This window comes from Vulpes lagopus, chromosome 7, assembly GCF_018345385.1.
Source record: "Vulpes lagopus strain Blue_001 chromosome 7, ASM1834538v1, whole genome shotgun sequence".
Taxonomy (NCBI): domain Eukaryota; kingdom Metazoa; phylum Chordata; class Mammalia; order Carnivora; family Canidae; genus Vulpes; species Vulpes lagopus.
The window spans coordinates 10911861-10932788 of record NC_054830.1 but is presented as its reverse complement, the minus strand read 5'-3'; the positions used below and the strand labels follow the sequence as shown (position 1 = coordinate 10932788).

Below are 20928 nucleotides of genomic sequence, written 5' to 3'. Positions count from 1 at the left end.
CTATTTTTTATAGCTTGTCTCCCTCAATAGCACCTTGCCTCCATCAACCAATAAATGCTAATTCATTATTTCAGTGATTGCATAGTATTTTATTGTCATTTACACCTTTTGAGGATTTTTCATATTCTTTATCATTAAATTGCTATTATATCAATTATAGAAAAATATTTTGAGATTGAGTTAGAATGCTGGTTCTCCACCAGGGGCAATTTTTTACTGCAGGGAACACTGAGCAGTGTCCAGAGGCATTTTAGGCTGTCAGATTAGGGAGGCTTTATTTATTTATTTATTTATTTATTTATTTATTTATTTATTTAAATAAATGCCTTCTTTTACTATTTTTTATTATTATTTTTATTTTTTTATTGGAGTTCAATTTGCCAACATATAGCATAACACCCAGTGCTCATCAGTGCCCATCACCCAGTCACCCCAACCCCCCGCTCACCTCCGTTTCCACTACCCCTTGTACATTTCCCAGAGTTAGGTGTCTCTCCTGTTTTGTCCTACAATGCCCAGGAAAAACCCCAGTACAGAGACTGATCTGGGCCAGGATGTCAAAATCATGATTTGGCTGTAGATTTTATTTTATTTTATTTTTTATTTGGGGGATTTTTCTGGTAATTTTAAAGACTTTCTTTTGTAGTTTTAAAATTTAATTTTTAGCTTCCATATAATTCAATACAGTGTTTTTTAGTTTCAGGTATACAATATAGTGATTCAACAGTTGTACACATTACTCAGTGCTCATCATGATGAGGGTACTCTTAATCCCTTTCACCTATTTCACCCATCCCTCCACACACGTCTCCTCTTTTAACCAGCAGTTTGTTCTCTACAGTTAAGAGTCTGTTTTTGGTTTGCTTCTTTCTTTTTTTGATCATTTGTTTTGTTTCTTAAGTATCAATTTTAAGTAAAATCATACGGTATTTGTCTTTCTATGACTGACTTATTTCACTTAGCATTATACCCTCTAGATTCATCCATGTTGTTGCAAATGGCAACATCTCATTTGCACCTCTTAATACACTTTAACCACTCCCCCTCCACCTACCTCTGGCAAGTACTAGTTTTTTTTTTTTTTAAGATTTTATTTATTTATTCATGAGAGAAAGAGAGAAGCAGAGACATAGGCAGAGGGAGAAGCAGGCTCTTCACAGAGAGCCTGATGTGTAGTCCCCCCCAGACCCGGGATCAGGACCTGAGCCGAAGGCAAATGCTCAACTTCTGAGCTACCAGGCGTCCTCCAGTTTGTTTTCTGTATTTGTTTGTCTGTTTGTTCTAATCTTTAGATTATACAAGTAAGTGAGGTCATATGGTATTTGTCTTTGTCTGAATTATGTCACTTAGTATAACATCCTCTAGATCCATCCATGTTGTTGCAAATGGCAAGATCCCATTCTTTTTTGTGGGTGAGTCATATTCCAGTGCATACACACACACACACACACATAAGTATACAAATGTATATAAAACTTGTATATATTAAAATGTATATAAAATTTCATCTGTATATATATGTATACATACAAATCTTCTGTATCCATTTATCTGTATGTATATATATATGCAAATCTTTATTCATCTGTATGTGTGTGTGTATATATATATATATATATATATATATATATATACAAATCTTATTTGTCCATCAATAGATGCATTGTCCATTCATCTATTGATGGACACTTGGGCTGCTTTCATATCTTGCCTATTGTAAACAATGCTGCAATAAACATGGGGTGCATATATTTTTGATTAGTGTTTTTGTCTTCTTTGGGAAGCAGAACCATTTGATCATGTGGTATTTCTATTTTTAATTTTTTGAGGAAACTCCACACTGTTTCCACAGTAGCTGTGCTAGTTTGCATTCCTACCAACAGTGCACAAGGGTTCCATCTTCTCCACATTCTCACCCACACTTGTAATTTCTTGTCTTTTTATACTAGCTAGTCTGACTGGTATGAAGTGATTGCCCTATTCTTCTGGATGTCACATAGATGGAATTTTTTTTTTCCTTTCAGATTGCTCACTACATATATATAATGTATATACATACATATATGTACAAACATATATACATATATGTGTATGTACACATATATGTATATATATGATTTTTGAGGGATATATATATATGATTTTTTGAGAGTTAGCTTTGTATCGTTACTTGACTGAATTAATTTAATAGCTTTATTAGTGTTTTTGTGACATCTTTAGGATTTTTTACATATAAGATCACATCATCTACATACTTAATTTATTTTTTCCTTTCCAGTTTGGATGTCTCTTCTTTCTTTCTTTCTTTCTTTCTTTCTTTCTTTCTTTCTTTCTTTCTTTCTTTCCTTCCTTCCTTCCTTCCTTCCTTCCTTCCTTCCTTCCTTCCTTCCTTCCTTCCTTTCCTACCAGAGTTCCGGGAGAGCAGCTTTGCACTACCCTCTCACCTACTATTCTTCTTTCTTTAGTTCCTCTGGCTAGAACTTCCAGTGTTATGTTGCATAGAAATCATGAAAGCAGTCATCCTTGCTTTATTCTAGACCATACAGGAAAAATGTTCACTGTGCCCCCATTGAGTATCATGCTTGCTGTGGGTTTTTCATAAAAGGATTTTTTTTCAAGATTTTATTTATTTATGAGAGAGAGAGAGAGAGAGAGAGAGAGAGAGAGAGAGGCAGAGACACAGGCAGAGGGAGAAGCAGGCTCCATGCGGGGAGCCTGATATGGGAATTAATCCAGGGACTCCAGGATCACACCCTGAGCCAAAGGCAGACACTCAACCACTGCCACTTCACTCATGCCTGCCACCCAGGCATCCCATCATAAAAGGCTTTATGTTGAGATAGTTTCCTTATATTCCTAGTTTTTAGTATTTTAATGATGTTCTACACAAATATAAACATTAATTTTTTGAGAGAAGAATATAAACAATAATGTACCTGCCAGGTTAGTAATGCATGATTATGATTATGTCATGCTCTTTCTCTCTTATTTTAGTAGTAGCATTGCCTATATGGAACTAAAGAATGATACACGAATTTCAGAATTTCTTCTTCTGGGATTTTCAGAGGAGCCAGAATTGCAACCCTTCCTCTTTGGGTTTTTCCTGTGCATGTACCTGGTCACCATACTTGGGAATCTGCTCATCATCCTGGCTGTCAGCTCTGATTCCCACCTCCACACACCCATGTATTTCTTCCTTGCCAACCTTTCCTTTGTAGAAATCTGTTTCATCTCCACCACTGTCCCCAAGATGCTGATGAATATACACGCAAAGAAAAAAGTCATAACATATAAAAGCTGCATCATGCAGATGTACTTTTTCCTACTTTTTGTAGGTTTGGACAACTTCCTCCTGACTGTGATGGCCTATGACAGATTCATGGCCATCTGTAATCCCCTGCACTACATGGTTATAATGAACCCTGGGCTCTGTGGACTGCTGGTTCTGGTGTCCTGGGTCGTGAGTGTCTTGCATTCCCTGTTACAAACCTTAATGGTGTTGCGGCTGTCCTTCTGTACAGAGGTGGAAATCCCCCACTTTTTCTGTGAACTCAATCAGGTGATCCAACTTGCCTGTTCTGACACCTTTCTCAACAACATGGTGATGTATCTTGCAACTGTGCTTCTGGCTGGTGGTCCCCTGGCTGGGGTCCTTTACTCTTACTCTAAGATCGTTTCCTCCATACGTAAAATGCAATCAGCTCAGGGCAAGTATAAAGCATTTTCCACCTGTGCATCTCACCTCTCGGTTGTCTCCTTATTTTACTGTACGGGCCTAGGAGTGTACCTTAGCTCTGCTGCTACACAGAGCTCCCACTCAAGTGCAGTGGCCTCAGTGATATACACAGTGGTCACGCCCATGCTGAACCCCTTCATCTACAGCCTGCGGAACAGAGACATAAAGAGGGTTCTAAATGCATTTTTCAGAAGGAAGCCATAAAGAGTCATTTTTCAAGAAGTATCTGTGATTGCCAGATAATGCCAGAAATCGTGGTTCTTTAATTGGTTCATGAATTCAGAACTTAATCCCTCTACCTGTAACTTGGAGTTTCACTTTTTCTAAAGTTTAACTGCTTTATTAAACTTTTCTTTTTTGTTTTCTTAATTTCCATAGTAGTAACAACTCTGAATCAGAAACAATTTGGAGATTCCCATTTGTGCCATAGAGTGATGGATCGTCCTAGTTTTACGAAATAAACTACATTGCCCACTGAGACCATTCTTATAATTTTATTGTAGAAGAAACTCTAAGAGCACAGTTTTTCACTCTGAGTCTGCCATTCTTTTTATGTTAGTACCTTAAATGCTTTCCCTGATAATATAGTCTTTAACCTACTAGTTTGTTTTGTAGCTAGTCATGGGGCTTTGTGATCCTTATTAGCATCTGTTCTCTTATCAGCTCAGCATCCACAGTATCCCTCGTACAGAAGAGTAAGGCTAAAATTGCTTATGAAAAACACAAACCAAGTATAATCTACAGAAAGACAAATTTGCATAAACCAAATGACTTGACATGGGCTCAGTATCAGGGAAGACCTGAAATAGGATGAAGTAAAAATTTTAATCACACCATATTTCACTGTGGAAAATATATTTTTGATGATGTACATCTACTCATTGAAATGTGGCATATTTGGTGTCCATCTTTAAGGGTTTTATTAATTGAAGTGAAGAATGTAGTAGCATATTTTATATTATTTAATTGTATTATTTTGCTGTTTCTCTTTGAAAATTTCTAATGCTGCCTACAAATATTACTCCTTCCATTGCCCTAGACTTAATATCTCCCCTTTTAAAAATGTTGTCATGAATGTTATACTGTGTGTGAACAATTTCTGTCACCAATTTCTTTACCTTTCTTGTGATATTTTGCTGCTGATTTTACTTATTTGTATTTTCTCCACTACCCTTTTTCTTTGCTCTAACAAATCGTTTGTCAATTTTGATCAGCTTTTCAAAAATTCGCTCCTAGCTTTGTTAATCTTTTCTGTGGTTTTTCTGGTCCATATACTATTTATGTTTGCTCTGATATTTGTTATTTTTTCCTCTGCTCCACGGGACTCAGTTTATTCTTCTTTTTGTAGGTCTTTGAGTCATAAAGTGAGGTTATTTACTGAAGGTCTCTTGTTTTTCTTAATGTAGGCATTTATTGCTAGAAACTTGCTTCTTTGAGCTGCGTTTGCAACATCCCATAAGTTTTGATAGGCTATGTTTTCTTTTTCATTTGATTGAAGATTTTCAAATTTCTTTTTTGGTTTCTTATTTCATCCACTGGCTGTTTATGATTGAGTGGCTTACTCCCTACATATTTGTGAGTATCTCAGATATCTGTGACCTTACATTCACTGCAGGATTATTTACAATAGCCAAAACATGGATATAGCTGAGTATCATCTGTCATCATTGACAGATGAATTAATGATGATAGCATATCTATACAGTGTGACTTAGCAATAAGAAAGGAATATCCTTCCTTTGCTAAAATACGTATGGACTCTGAGGGCATTACACTAAGTGAATTAATCAGACAGAGAAAGACAAATAGTGTAGAATTTCACTTATATGTGAAATACAAGAATCTGAACTCATAGAAACAGAGAGCAGGTTGATGTTTGCCTGTAGCTGGGGTTTGTGGGAAATGAGAAGATGCTGGTGGAAGCCTACAAATCTTCAATTATAAGATGAATGAGTTCTGGGAATGTCATGTACAACATGGTCATTTTGGTTAACTATATTGTATTGTATACTGCCATGTTGCTAACAGAGTACAGAGTAGATGTTCTTACAACAAAAAGAAAAGAGAACTATGTGAAGTGATGGATGTATTCACTAATGTATCCTGGTGATCATTTCATTTATATGAAATCGCCAAGTTGTATGCTTAAAATTTTAGAATTTTACATGGCAATTACATGTTAATAAAACTGGAAAAATGAGGGGTGGAGGGATGGGGTAATTGGGTGATGGGCATTAAGGAGGGCATGTGATGTCCAGGAGCACTGGGTATTATATGCAACTGATGAATTATTGAACTCTGAAACTAATGATGTACTATATCTTGGCTAATTGAATTTAAATTAAAAAAACTGGAAAAATGAAGAAAAAATCTTTCCGTCTTCTCTGTCTTCTATTTGCATTCCAATGCCATCTCCTTCCAGTGGAAGCCTCCCCATAAAAGAAAACCAAACAGTACCAGAATGAAAACCGTTATGAATATATCACTGAGAAAGTGATAGGAATCAACCAGTCAATAGGAAAACATAAGGAAGACATAAGTATCTACATAAGAATTCCATGAAGATAGTATCAGTGATAAACAGTTCTCAGTCCATCAATTGGTGAGTTAGATACAAGGTCTCCAGTCTCTCTCAGACATCTGGAAAGAAAATCTTTTATTTCTTTGAGCTTTTCTTAGACTAGGAATAGTGATCTACAAGCAAGTGGTGGGGAGCAAATATTTACAGGAAAGCCTGAGCCTCTGGAGTAAATTTTCATAAATAACTGCCCAGTGGATACATAATTAAATCTCACTGTATTCTCAGAGATCATTCCACTGTTGAAAGTTGAGGTGGAAATGAAACCTTTCAAACAGAAATTTACAGTAGTAGTAGACTGTTTGCAGAGATGGCTCCACATCCCCTTCTTTCTAGGTAGCCATGTGTTTGGCAATGTGGGCAGCACCTTCCATCAGGTGGTGGAGACTCTTCCGCCACCTTTCATCTGGGCTTTACACTCAGCTAGGAGTCTGATCAAGATTCTCTGTCCCTTTCTTTCTTCCCTGTCCCCCTTTATTGTTCTCTCTTTCTCTCAAATAAACAAATAAATCTTAAAAAGAGTGGCTCTGATAAGGATCTTTTTCAGTTACATGGAAGGACATGTATTTTTTGTAGAGAATGAATGGTGACCCAGAGTCATGTACATGACTAGGCAGGAATTCATGCTCTCTGTGTTCTGCAGAGACATCTTGATTTTAGCTTAATGAGACTTATTTTTGGCTTTTACCTCCAAGGCTGGAAGAGTGCATTTTTTTTCAAATATTTTATTTTTTTATTCATGAGAGACGAGAGAGAAGCAGAGACATAGGCAGAGGGAAAAGCAGACTTCCTACAGGGAGCCGGAATGCGGGACTCGATCTCAGATCCTGAGATCAGGATCTGAGCCGAAGGTAGACGCTCAACCGCTGAGTCACCCAGGAATCCCTGGAAGACTATAAATTTGTTTCTTTTAAATCCTCAGTGTGGAAATTGATGATAGCAGCAATAGGAAAGTGACAAAGACATTTCTCCAATAAAATTTATTTATTTTTTTATAGATGAAAATTTTATTTTATTTTATTTTTTTAAATAAATAAATTAATTTTTATTGGTGTTCAATTTACCAACATACAGAAAAACACTCAGCGCTCATCCCATCAAGTGTCCCCCTCAGTGACCGTCACCCATTCCCCCCCACTCTCCGCCCTCCTCCCCTTCCACCACCCCTAGTTCGTTTCCCAGAGTTAGGAGTCTTTATGTTCTGTCTCCCTTCCTGATATTTCCCACACATTTCTTATTATTAAAAAAAGATTTTATTCATTTATTCATGAGAGTAATGATTAAATTTTTCTCTTTCTCTCTCACAGAGAGAAAGAGAGGCAGAGACACAGGCAGAGGGAGAAGCAGGCTCTATGCAGGGAGCCCGATGTGGGACTTGATCCTGGGTCTCCAGGATCATGCCCTGGGCTGAAGGTGGTGCTAAACCACTGAGCCACCAGGCTGCCCCAATATTCCATAATTTAATGAGTAGATGAAGTGCCTGAGAAAGAAATACTTTGCATGGCAATAAATCTATGATTTAATATTTTGCTTCATCATCCTTAAAGTCAACTGGACTCCAAGGCCATATTATATCAATCTATTTTTTTTCCATATATGTCTTTCTATGTAGATTCCACTTGGAGACATGGATTTTTATTATCATTTCTTTTGCTAGTGACTAGGGTAGGCATGGTGGACACAAGCTGTGTAAAAACAGGATCCTAATGTGTAGAAAAATCCTCAGGATCAGCTATAACAACCAGTATGTCAAAGTCTGCATTCTCAGGAAGAGTATTTAAGGTAATTATATACAAAGGAATCATGTTCATAAAAGTGAAGCACAGTGGTGTCAGATTTTTCTCTGTTATAAACTAATATAAATAGGTATGCTGGCCAAGAATAGATTTTCCATAGGAGTAGTATTTGGTCAAAGAAAACAAAACAAAAAAATACTTACTATGATATATTTTATTTGAGAAGAAATTATTCTTAGCAGATACATGTAGTCCTTTAAAAAATGAGAATTTCCAAATATTTCACAACCAAGGTTAGGAATAGCATTGAGAGAGTAGGAAAATGACAAAGGGAAAATCTCTGGGATATCAGAGATATCACAAAGCTTAATAAAGTGAGTTGCATAAATTATATAGAAAGGCAAAGAAGAAATAGAAATTCAGGAAAAAAATAGTAGAGGCATGTCCCACTTCCACAATCTGATCAGAGTATCTCGAGATTTGGCTCAGGTTTTGGGCCTTGCAATCATGGGCACTTCTTCAGCCCCAGGACGATTGGCCCTTTTAGAGCTGGCATCCCAGAGAATCTCATCAGAGCCTCCTTTATGTCTCTGTTCCGCAGGCTGTAGATGAAGGGATTCAGCATGGGCGTGACCACTGTGTATATCACTGAGGCCACTGCACTTGAGTGGGAGCTCTGTGTAGCAGCAGAGCTAAGGTACACTCCTAGGCCCGTACAGTAAAATAAGGAGACAACCGAGAGGTGAGATGCACAGGTGGAAAATGCTTTATACTTGCCCTGAGCTGATGCGATTCTATGTATGGAGGAAACAATCCTAGAGTAAGAGTAAAGGATCCCAAGGAAGGGACCACAGGCCAGCAACATAACTGCAAAATACATCACCATGTTGGTGAGAAAGGTGTCAGAGCAGGCAAGTTGTATCATCTGATTGAGTTCACAGAAAAAGTGGGGGATTTCCACCTCTGTACAGAAGGACAGCCCCAACACCATGGAGGTTTGTATCAAGGAATACAGGGCACTCACGACCCAGGACACCAGAACCAGCAGTGCACAAAGCCAGGGGTTCATGATCACCGTGTAGCGCAGGGGGTGACAGATGGCTACAAACCGGTCATAAGCCATCACAGTTAGAAGAAAGATGTCTAATCCTGTAAACAGTATGAAAAAGTACATCTGTGTGAGGCACCTTGCATAGGTGATGACTTTGCTTTGGGTCTGGATGTTCTGCAGCATCTTGGGGATGGTGGTGGAGGTGAAACAGATGTCTACAAAGGACAGGTTGGTGAGGAAGAAGTACATGGGGGTGTGGAGGTGGGGATCAGAGCTGACGGCCAGGATGATGAGCAGGTTTCCAAACACAGTGATCAGGTACATGGAGAGGAAAAGCCCAAATACGAGGGGCTGTAGTTCTAGTTCCTCTGAAAATCCCAGAAGGTAGAATTCTGAAATTCCTGTATCATTTCCTGGGTCCATATGGTGGAGGCGACTACCAGCACAGGGGAAAATAACATGACTCATTTTCACAGAAATGGATATTGCTCACATTGTGGAAATGCCACAATTTATATTTTCCAGTCAAGAAACTAATTTCAATATTTTTGAATGGATCTGGGCCCTTTGAAGTGATTCCCATTTCCTCTTTGACTTGGAATTTTATTTTTTTCTTTTTAATTTAAGATTTGGAAATTTCATCCTAACATCAGATGTTTCCCAACAGTTCAAGTATTGTATAGTCTTAGTAGGAAATTCTTTCATGCATTTGAGGAATATATAGAGTGTGGACCATGTTTCAAAATTCTAGTCATAAAGTGTAGGAGGTGAAAAGCAAAAATCCCTAGAATTCTGTGATGATGATGGAAGTATATATAAAGAGTAAATAATCATGAAATGGGGACAGATGCTATGAAGAACACAGAAGCGGTTTAAAGGAGAGAGTGGGTGGGTGTTATGTGGGTGTTCAGTCAAGATTGGTTAAAGAGGTGGCATTTGAACAGAGACCTCAGGGAAGAGGGTGGAAGACCAGAGGTCTTCCTGGCAGAGGGAAGGGCTAGTGCAAAGGCACTGAGGTAGTGTTTCCATTAGAAAATCAAGGCTCAGAAGGAAGCCAATGTGTTGAGGGGAATGGACAAGAGGGAAAGTGATGAGAGGTGGTGGCAGGGAATTTTGTAGAACCATTGGTCTCATAGATGCTTACAGTTCAAGACACAGGAGCTTCCTTGTTCACACTATGTACCTCTTGTACTTTGTGATGTGATTGGAATAGTGTCCTGTCTGTCCATTGAGCATCCTTCCTTACTCAATCTGTTGATTGAGTTTGGCCTGTGTAGTATAGGGCTCACCTTGAAATAGAGAAGCCTTTGTGTCCTTGCTTGAGGACTGCTCTCACTCATCAATGTGTATGTGTGCACATGCATGCACACACATGCACACATACATTCTCACATACACACAACACAGCACACCATGCCCTCTTGTTGTGTGTTCTTCTATGTCCTTCTCACCTCCCCACAACCACTCCAACACACTGTTTAGGATATGAATGCATACAAATAATATCATCTTTCCCATAGGAATGTAAAAATATACCCAGCAATTGTGTTCAATATTTGGGGTGTTTTCTCATTCTATATAAATTTTAGATCGTTGTTCCAGCTCTGTGAAAAATGTTGGTGGTATTTTGATCAGGTTTACATTGAATGTGTAGATTGCTTTGGGTAACAGGCATTTTTAACAATATTTGTTCTTCCAATTCAGGAGCATGGAATTTTTTCCATTTCTTTGTGCCTTCCTCAAATTTTTTTTTAACATAAATGTTCTACTATTAAAAGTACAGATCTTTTACCTTTTTGGTAAGGTTTATCCCTAGATATCTTATGGTTTTTGGTACAATTGTAAACAGCTAAGAGACACATGAAAAAAATGCTCATCACCAGGGAAATACAGATCAAAACCACATTGAGATACCACCTCACACCGGTCAGAATGGCTAAAATTAACAAGACAGAAAACTACAGGTGTTGGCCCATATGTGGAGAAAGGGGAACCCTCTCCTACTGTTGGTGGGAATGCAAACTGGTGCAGCCATCCTGAAGATAGTATGGAGATTGCTCAAAAAATTAAAAATAGAGCTACCCTATGACCTAGCAATTGCACTACTAGGTATTTATCCAATGTACACAAACAGTGATTCAAAGGGGCAGCTGAACCCCAATGTTTATAGCAACAATGTCCACGTTAGCCAAAATATGGAAAGCCCCAGAAGTCCATCAACAGATGAATGGATAAAGAAGATGTGGTATAAATATACACAATGGGATATTACTCAGCCATTAAAGAATGAGATCTTGCCATTTGCAATAACATGGATGGAGTTAGGGTGTATTATGCTAAGCCAAATGAGTCAGAGAAAGACAAATACCATATGATTTCACTCATAAGTGAAATTTGAGAAACAAAACTTATGAACGTAGGAGAAGGGAAAGAAAAATAAAATAAGATAAAAAAGAGAGGGCGGAAACCCTAAAATATTCTTGATTATAGGACAGAAATAGAGGGTTGCTGGTGGGGAGGTAGGTGAGGGAATGGGATAATTGGGTGATGGGTATTAAGGAAGGCATGTGATGTAATGAGCCCTGGATATTATACGCAACTCATGAATCATTACATTCTACCTCGGAAACTAATAATACATTGTATATTAACTAAATTGAATTTAAATAAGAAATTAAAAAAAATAACACCAAGAAAAAATTGTGTTCAATACAGAGAACTAGAGACAGACAGAAGGAGGGAGAAATGGGGTGGATATAAAGAGTAAAATGATCCAATACGTTCAGCTGACCTGAAAGATTGTTAGGAAGGAAAGCTCCCCTGGTGCTGGTGGCATTCCATTCTGGTTTCATCCTATTAATACTCAGCAAAAATAATAAAAGAGGAAAAACAAATTTGTCCAAAAGACAAAGTAATGACATCTTTATGGTGTGAAACACCTTACAGATTGAACATCACAAGAGAAAAATTAGTAAAAAGAAGGAAACAATACTTCACAAAATTCGGGCATTTTTATTACCAGATAGCAGATAGCAGAAGACTTGTTTTTCTTGTGCCTATTATATATTTATTTGACTAGTTGCTTTTAATTTGGCCCAATAGAGGATGTGATGAACCTCTTTATCACTTTTTCTATATGACATCTTTTTATGTTTGTTATTTTTAGCCTTTGGGTTTTAGTCACTTTCTTGACAAGTCTCAGGAGCACAACTACTCACAGTTCTGTTCCTTGTCCAACATGCAAGGGCCTCCCCAGACTCTGTAAAATCCTAAACACCCTGTGGCGATCTATCCTCTTACTCTGAATAATTTTCATGTGACTTATCTGAGGGCATTATCTCGTACTCACATTTATCTCACTGTGCTCTTGTCTGTCACTGTGACTTAAGAACCAAAGAGGCAGGGACTTCACCTGAACTGTTCATCTTCTTCTTTATGGGTGTGGATGTATATGCACTTATATAGAAACAAATTTAAAACAATGAAACATTATGAAATACAGAGAATGACAGAGGAGAGAAAACCAGGTTAAAGAGAGTGGTTTTGGTACAACCATATCCAGCAACATTGAAGGGAGTTTTGAGACATGAAACAGGATCTACAGGAGCAGTAATTCCACAAAATCAACATGGACAAATAATAAAATTCCCCAAGATCTTGAAATAGGAGTTAATTAAGTATTTATAAAATTCTTAGACATTTCTGGAACATAGAAGATGCTCTTTTAGTATTTTCTTAAAAGAGATTTTATTTATTTATTCATGAGAGACAGAGAGAGAGGCAGAGACACAGGCAGAGGGAGAAGCAGGCTCCATGCAGGGAGCCCGATGCAGGACTCGATCCTGAGACTCCAGGATCACACCCTGGGCTGAAGCCAGGCACTAAACCGCTGAGCAACCCAGGGATCCCCACTTTTAGTATTTGTTGAAGAATCAGGAATTAGGCCTCATTATATATGGATATTTAATACATGACAAAGCTGCATTTCAATTTAGCTGGAAAAGATTGTATCGTCAAATGGAAGTTTGCGCAAATAGCCTTCTACCTGGAAGGAAGTACAGTGACTCCTTATCTCACACAACTCACGAAAATCAGGAGTAAACCTCAGTTTAGGAGTAACCATTCCATTCCATTTTAGATGCATATCTAGAAACCTACATATAAAACCATCATAGTTGGTTTCACTTATATGTAGAGTATAAGACATAGTGAAAGAGATTGTAAGGGAAAGGAGGGAAACTGAGTGGGGTAAAATTAGAGAGGGAGACAAACCATGAGAAACTCCTAACTCTGGGAAATAAAGGGTTGTGTAAGGGGAGGTAGGTGGGGGGATGGGGTAACTGGGTGATGGGCACTGAGGAGGTCACTTGATGGGATGAGCACTGGGTGTTATCCTATATGTTGGCAAATTGAATTTAATTTAAAAAATTAAAAAAATAAAACCATCATAATTAAGGCAAAAAACCTCAGAGGTAAGAAGATAGATATATTTAACTAAATAAAACTTAAGACCATTTTATGGCCAAAAATATATAACTAAAAGTCAATAGAGAAACTGATTTGTGAAAATTATATGCAACGCTGATAATTATAGATAAGTAGGCATATAATACGTGTACATATAATAATATTAGACAAGTGTACATGGTAATCATATAGATAAGCCTTTACTTGAGCTCACAGATAGTTTAAAAAACTCAATAAGAAATCTCTTTCAATGGTGCAGCCACTCTGGAAAACTGTGTGGAGGTTTCTCAAAGAGTTAAAAATAGACCTGCCCTACGACCCAGCAATTGCACTGTTGGGGATTTACCCCAAAGTTACAGATGCAATGAAATGACGGGACACCTGAACCCCGATGTTTCTAGCAGCAATGTCCACAATAGCCAAACCGTGGAAGGAGCCTCGGTGCCCATTGAAAGATGAAGGGATAAAGAAGATGTGGTTTATGTATACAATGGAATATTACTCAGCCATTAGAAATGACAAATACCCACCATTTGCTTCAACGTGGATGGAACTGGAGGGTATTATGCTGAGTGAAGTAAGTCAATCGGAGAAGGACAATCATTATATGATCTCATTCATTTGGGGAATATAAATAATAGTGAAAGGGAATAGAATGGAAGGGAGAAGAAATAGGTAGGAAAAATCTGAAAAGGAGACAGAGCATAAAGACTCCTAACTCTGGGAAACGAACTAGGGGTGGTGGAAGGGGAGGAGGGCGGGGGTGGGGGTGGGGGTGAGTGGGTGACGGGCACTGAGGGGGGCACTTGACCGGATGAGCACTGGGTGTTATTCTGTATGTTGGCAAATTGAACACCAATAAAAAATAAATTTATTATTAAAAAAATAAAAGGGCTGTGAGCTTGAAAAAAAAAAAAGAAATCTGTTTCACACCCATCACCCCAAGAAAGCACTCAGAAGGCTGTCACATTAATTGGGGTTTGGAATTTTTAAAGAAGTAACAAAAGATTACTTTGTAATTTTCCTGTCAGAATGCAAAAGTGTTATAACATCTTGGGGAGGCTCTGAAGTCAGAGGCAAATATTAAAAATACAGATGAGGGGATCCCTGGGTGGCTCAGTGGTTTAGTGCCTGCCTTTGGCCCAGGGTGTGATCCTGGAGTCCCGGGATCGAGTCCCACGTTGGCCTCCGGGCATGGAGCCTGCTTCTCCCTCCTCCTGTGTCTCTGCCTCTCTCTCTCTCTCTATGTCTATCATGAATAAATAAATAAATAAATCTTAAAAAAATAAAAATACAGATGTTCTTTGGGGCATTTGGCTTGCTCAGTCGGTAGAGCATGGGACTCTTGAGCTTGGGCTTGTAATTTCAAGCCCCATGTTAGGTGTAGAGATTACTTAAAAGAAATAAAATGTTTTTTAAAAATACAGATATCCTTTAACTTTGGGTTTTGCAGTCTGGACATTCTGCACTATGGACATTCTGGGCCAGTTCCTTCTCTGTGGTGGGCTTTGGTTGTGAAACATAGTTTTAAGTATTATAAATATTTCATAACATTGATACATTGTACTTTTAAAAAAGATTTTATTTACTCATGAGATATACAGAGAGAGACACAGAGACATAGGCAGGGGGAGAAGTAGACTCCTTGTGGGGAGCCTGATGTGGGACTCCATCCCAGGACCCCAGGATCATGACCTGAGCCAAATGCGGATGCTTAACCACTGAACCACTCAGGTGCCCCTGAATATATTGTAGTTTAATGAGAAAAAAATGTAAGAGGCCATCAAAAGTGTAAATGACACAGCCACACCATGCAATGTCATGCAGGCATAGAAATCATGAAGAAGAATTCCACTGGTTGACTAGAGGGACATGTCTAAGGTACTCCTTATACTCCTTATACACTCCTGAGTCAGAAGGATGGGGGAGAAAACTAGAAAAAAGAGATTGTGCAGAACGTAAAGAGTACTTATGATATACATTAGTATCTTTTATACAGTCCAGTTGATTGTGTGAATGTGTAAGTATGCATAACACAGCATAGTTTCAAAACTCCTAACTCGGGGAAACGAACTAGGGGTGGTGGAAGGGGGGAGGAGGGTGGGTGTTGGAGGGGAATGGGTGACGGGCACTGAGGTGGACACTTGACGGGATGAGCACTGGGTGTTTTTCTGTATGTTGGTAAATTGAACACCAATAAAAATTAATTAAAAAAAATAAAAATAAGTGAAACTTTTGAATGAAAGAAGAACAATGAAAGTGCATTTAGGCTAAGCAGAGTAGGTCAAAACAACTGTCTGAAATCAAATTGAAGGAAGTCTTCAAACAGACTTCTGAACAAAGAGATTTAAGAGAGTAGGAATTTAATTAAATTGATGATGGTACAAATCTAAATTAGATTGCTAAGGACTCAGGAAAAAAGAATATGAAAGGATCTTTTTAATGTGGAGAAAGAGTGGTCTCTAAACTTTTAGTTTCATCTCACATAAAGATACATGACACTAGTATGCTTATGGAAGGTAGAGATGATTCCTGGTCAAACATAAAGAAGAATGCCTTTCATGTAATGGGATTCCTATTTTAGAAATAGATCCAATAATAAAAGGCCACAACGAACAATAAGGAATACAGAGATGTGAACACTAGTTGAAAATATGTATAAAGGCTGATTTGTGGGCAGTAAGTATGCAGAAGACAACAGGTATTCAAAAGTGATGAATAAATATTAAGGTAACAGATCAATCGGTAAAAGTAATGGAGGGAATATATTATGACTAACTCACAGATTTTATAAAAACTAGTGGAGGGAATACATTACAACTAACTCTCAGACTTTACCACACAAAATTTATATACTCTCACACATTCTGCACAGATTCTTTCTACACATACATAAAAAAAGCAAAATGGCAAGTGCTAAATTGGTGAAATAAACACCAATTCTTTGCTTGAAAGAACACAATGAAAAACAGGAATAAAGCCACTCTGTCCCCACTCTGCAAACACCAAGGACTCCCACAGACAATTTTTGACAGAGAAAGTGAGTGGCTAGCTAACCCAGACCATAGTCAGGTTCACAGGTAATAAGGTAATTGTAAAGAAAGCTCATTAGCATACCCCTTTTCACATTATACATTAAAAAATTTCATTTGAATACGCAAGGGAGAGGAGTTGCTGTGATATGTATGTTTCATGTACTGTTCTTGCATAGATGTACCTGTGAGAATTCTTTTGTCTAGATTGTTCTTCTTAGTATGGATATGTAGTCTAATATGTCCCATCTTAAAAATGAAAAGACATATCCTCACTTCACCGTGTATCCCTCCACAGCTAATACTTTGACTTTTCTACTCTGGTTAATTGCAAAGATCCTTGGTCTCATGTTCTACCTTTATGCTTCCCATCCCCCCACATAAGATTGGGTTTCTATGATTATGATTTAGTTGTTAAGGATTTACTTGAACCTTGGATTTCTGAGTTCCGTTTCACTTCTATATTTAGCATCATAAATACATAAATGAATCAATCAATAAATTTCTCAATCAAGCCAGCAAACATCCACAGCAAGCTCTCATCTCTGGGCTAGGCTGGACTGGCCCTCAGGTGTCCTCAGGTAAATACTCTTGACTTTCCTTCTCTTCACCTTCTCTTGCAGTCCATACTGGGCGGTAAAACTCATTTAGGTGGGGTCTCTGAGAAGAAGGTCTGTACATGGAAATCAAAATACCTATGTGGCTGGTTGATGATAGAGATGAAGCTGTGTCCCCAGATAGGAGAATAGCAGTGGGTCAAACATTAGTGCCCCGTCCAGACTTACGAATGCACAGGAAAAGACCAGGTCTTGTCCATCCCGAGGTTGCCTGAGCTGTGGGACTGCATCAGAGGAGGTATTTACAGCTGCTTCAGGTTTCTCATTAGGCACATTTCCATCCTGTTCCTCCCACCTCTAGGCTCATGATTTCCCTTTGGGATACTGATGTGGACAGAAAGGATTTTTCCTGTTGAATTTCTTTTCCTAGGAGACCAGGTGAAGTAATTTTTTCTTACTCTTTTTCTATTTCTTCTTCTGCCTTTCAGCACCTTATCCCAATCCTGAGTGAATATTTTCTCCTGTTTAAGACTGAGGAATCAATCCTGCCTAGGACCCTTGGGCCCTTCAAAGCATCGACTTGTGGTGGAGTCACAACCCCTGATATCTCTAGAAAGTTACTTTTCCCTTTCTCAACCAAGATGATAAGTTTTTTCCTTTAATATAAAACCCTGGGCACTTCACCCTCGGCTTTATGGCAGTTTTGTCAAAACAATTAGGAATTTCACACTTCTATCACAAGTTCAGAGCTATGGCTTAAAATGTCATTATAAAATGTTTGTTAATTGCTAGAAATAGATTTAGATCTTTTTATGAACTGTAATCTGAGTTTAGCACCTTACAGGAGTTGCCTGATTCCATTTTTATGGAAGTACATTCTGTGAGGAAGCGCTGGTGTGAACTCCCTTCCCCATGGAGACATGGGGCTTGAAGAATTTAGTGATCTTCTCAGTTATCATTGCAGAAAGGGATGGGTGTTAATTGCATTCTGTCAGGATGCTCACAGTTGTCAAACTCTGTACCAGTGGTCTCAATCAGAGGTGATTCCTTCCTTTTGGGCGTATCTGGCAATGTCTGAGGGACGCTGCTCAATACCTCCATTGAGCAGGACAGCTCCCAACACACATCATGACCCTACCTTAAAGGTCAAATTGAGAATGTGAGGAAATGCAGTCTAGACCTGCACTTCTCCAACCTCAAAGTGCATAGGAATCACCTAGGGTTCTAGCCTAAAGGCAGACTCTGCTTGGCCCAGGAGTTCAGCATTTCTAACAAGCTCCTGAGTGATGTTGGTGCTGCAGGTCCTGGTCTGTGGACCACTCTTTTGAGTAGTAAGGCTGTGGTCCTGTGATAGAGTAAGGTGCAGATGAGTGTAGGTCTTCTCTTTTTCTTTGGGGGTGGGGGGAGGAAAGAAAAAAAAATCCAAAATGTATTCTCCAACAAGACAGACAGCATCAGCAGGTAAAAACTACAGGGGTTTCTCCACAGATCATATATTCATACGGGCATGATTTGCTTAACAGGGAGAAGGGCTCTGGTGTGTTCTCTGTAACAATATCCACTTCACAGTGTAAACAGGTACTAGCATTGTGTTCTCAACTTACAATTCCAGAAGGAAAGGCACAACGCGGCAAAAAATTTTTTGGATCCTAAAGTCAGGTGCAATAACAGAGACCAACATTTTTTTTTTGTAAATTTAGTTTTTATTGTTGTTCAATTTGCCAACATATAGAATAACACCAAGTGCTCATCCCATCAAGTGCCCCCCTCAGTGCCCATCAACCAGTCACCCCCACCCCGGCCCACCTCCCTTCCTCCACCCCTGGTTCATTTCCCAGAGTTAGGAGTCTCTCATGTTCTGTCTCCCTTTTTGATATTTCCCACTCATTTTTTTCTTCTTTCCCCTTTATTCTCTTTCACTATTTTTTATATTCCCCAAATGAATGAGACCATTTGTTTGTCCTTCTCTGATTGACTTATTTCAGTCAGCATAAACCCTCCAGTTCCATCCGCATCAAAGCAAATGGTGGGTATTTGTCGTTTCTAATGGCTGAGTAATATTCCATTGTATACGTAAACCACATCTTCTTTATCCATTCATCTTTCGATGGACACCGAGGCTCCTTCCAGAGTTTGGCTATTGTGGCCATTGCTGCTAGAAACATCGGGGTGCAGGTGTCCCGGTGTTTCATTGCATCTGAATCTTTGGGGTAAATCCCAACAGTACAATTGCTGGGTCGTAGGGCAGATCTATTTTTAACTCTTTGAGGAACCTGCACACAGTTTTCCAGAGTGGCTGCACCAGTTCACATTCCCACCAACAGTGTAAGAGGGTTCCCTTTTCTCTGCATCCTCTCCAACATTTGTGGCTTCCTGCCTTGTTAGTTTTCCCCATTCTCACTGGTGTGAGGTGGTATCTCATTGTGGTTTTGATTTGTATTTCCGTGATGGCAAGTGATGCAGAGCATTTTCTCATGTGCATGTTGGCCATGTCTATGTCTTCCTCTGTGAGATCTCTTCATGTCTTTTGCCCATTTCATGATTGGATTGTTTGTTTCTTTGGTGTTGAGTTTAATAAGTTCTTTATAGATCTTGGAAACTCACACTTCATCTGATACGTCATTTGCAAATATCTTCTCCCATTCTATAGGATGTCTTTTAGTTTTGTTGACTCTATCCTTTGCTGTGCAAAAGTTTCTTATCTTGATGAAGTCCCAACAGTCCATTTTTGCTTTTGTTTCTTTTGCCTTCGTGGATGTATCTTGCAAGAAGTTACTGTGGCTGAGTTCAAAAAGGGTGTTGCCTGTGTTCTCCTCTAGGATTTTTTTTTTAAACATATCTGAAAAAGAATTTATTTTTTTTGTTTTTTTAAATTAATTTTTATTGGTGTTCAATTTACCAACATACAGAAAAACACCCAGTGCTCATCCCGTCAAGTGTCCACCTCAGTGCCCGTCATCCATTCCCCTCCTCTAGGATTTTGATGGAATCTTGTCTCACATTAGATCTTTCATCCATTTTGAGTTTATCTTTGTGTACGGTGAAAAAGAGTGGTCTAGTTTCATTCTTCTGCATGTGGATGTCCAATTTTCCCAGCACCATTTATTGTTAATTAACAAGGCAGGACATTAAGATAGGAATACTGATTCATTGTGAAAATTAAAGCCACCATTCTCTAAATATTTTTGTCAGAATTTCTATAAACCTAGAATTCCACGTGAAAACAAATGTTTATTCTTTTCATTTCTTTACCCTACAAGTTTCTCTCAGCTTTCTTTCAACACAATATTGGTTATAATGAGCTACAATGAGGGCTTTGGGTTTTGGGCATGTACATATATGCACAAGAGTGTGTTTTCTTGAAATGAAAATGTACATGAATATACATATATTTACATACACCCAACGCATGATCTTGAACATTCTTTGGACCCAAGAAAGTATTTCCACACATTTCATCTTTCCTTATAACATTCCTTGAAGTTGTGTTTATGATTCCACATTGCCTTCAGAAGAAAATGAAGGCTGGAGGGATTACACTCTAACATTGTGTAATGAAGCAGTTAGAACTTACTGTGTACCTTCTTGAGTTCTATGGAAATGGAATCATGCAGCGTGTATCCTGATTTTTCTTTTTTAAAAATATTTTATTTATTCATGGAAGACACAGAGAGAGGCAGAGACATAGGAAGAGGAGAAGCAGGCTCCCTGCAAGGAGCCCAATGTGGGACTTGGTCCTGGATCCCAGGCCCTGAGCCAAAGGCAGATGCT

General features: G+C 38.6%; 2 protein-coding genes across 2 annotated transcripts; one reads left to right on the top strand and one right to left on the bottom strand.

Moving 5' to 3' along the window:
- LOC121494174 (olfactory receptor 7A5-like) lies at positions 1–9524 on the bottom strand. Its single transcript, XM_041760363.1, has 2 exons — positions 8623–9524; positions 1–40 (listed from the first exon to the last, which is right to left on the bottom strand). Exons 1-2 carry the CDS (start codon positions 9522–9524, stop codon positions 1–3), a joined length of 942 nt encoding a protein of 313 aa, XP_041616297.1.
- LOC121494175 (olfactory receptor-like protein OLF4) lies at positions 3011–3940 on the top strand. Its single transcript, XM_041760364.1, has one exon. The coding sequence runs from the start codon at positions 3011–3013 to the stop codon at positions 3938–3940; it is 930 nt and encodes a 309-aa protein (XP_041616298.1).
- Positions 9525–20928: the final 11404 nt, after the last annotated feature.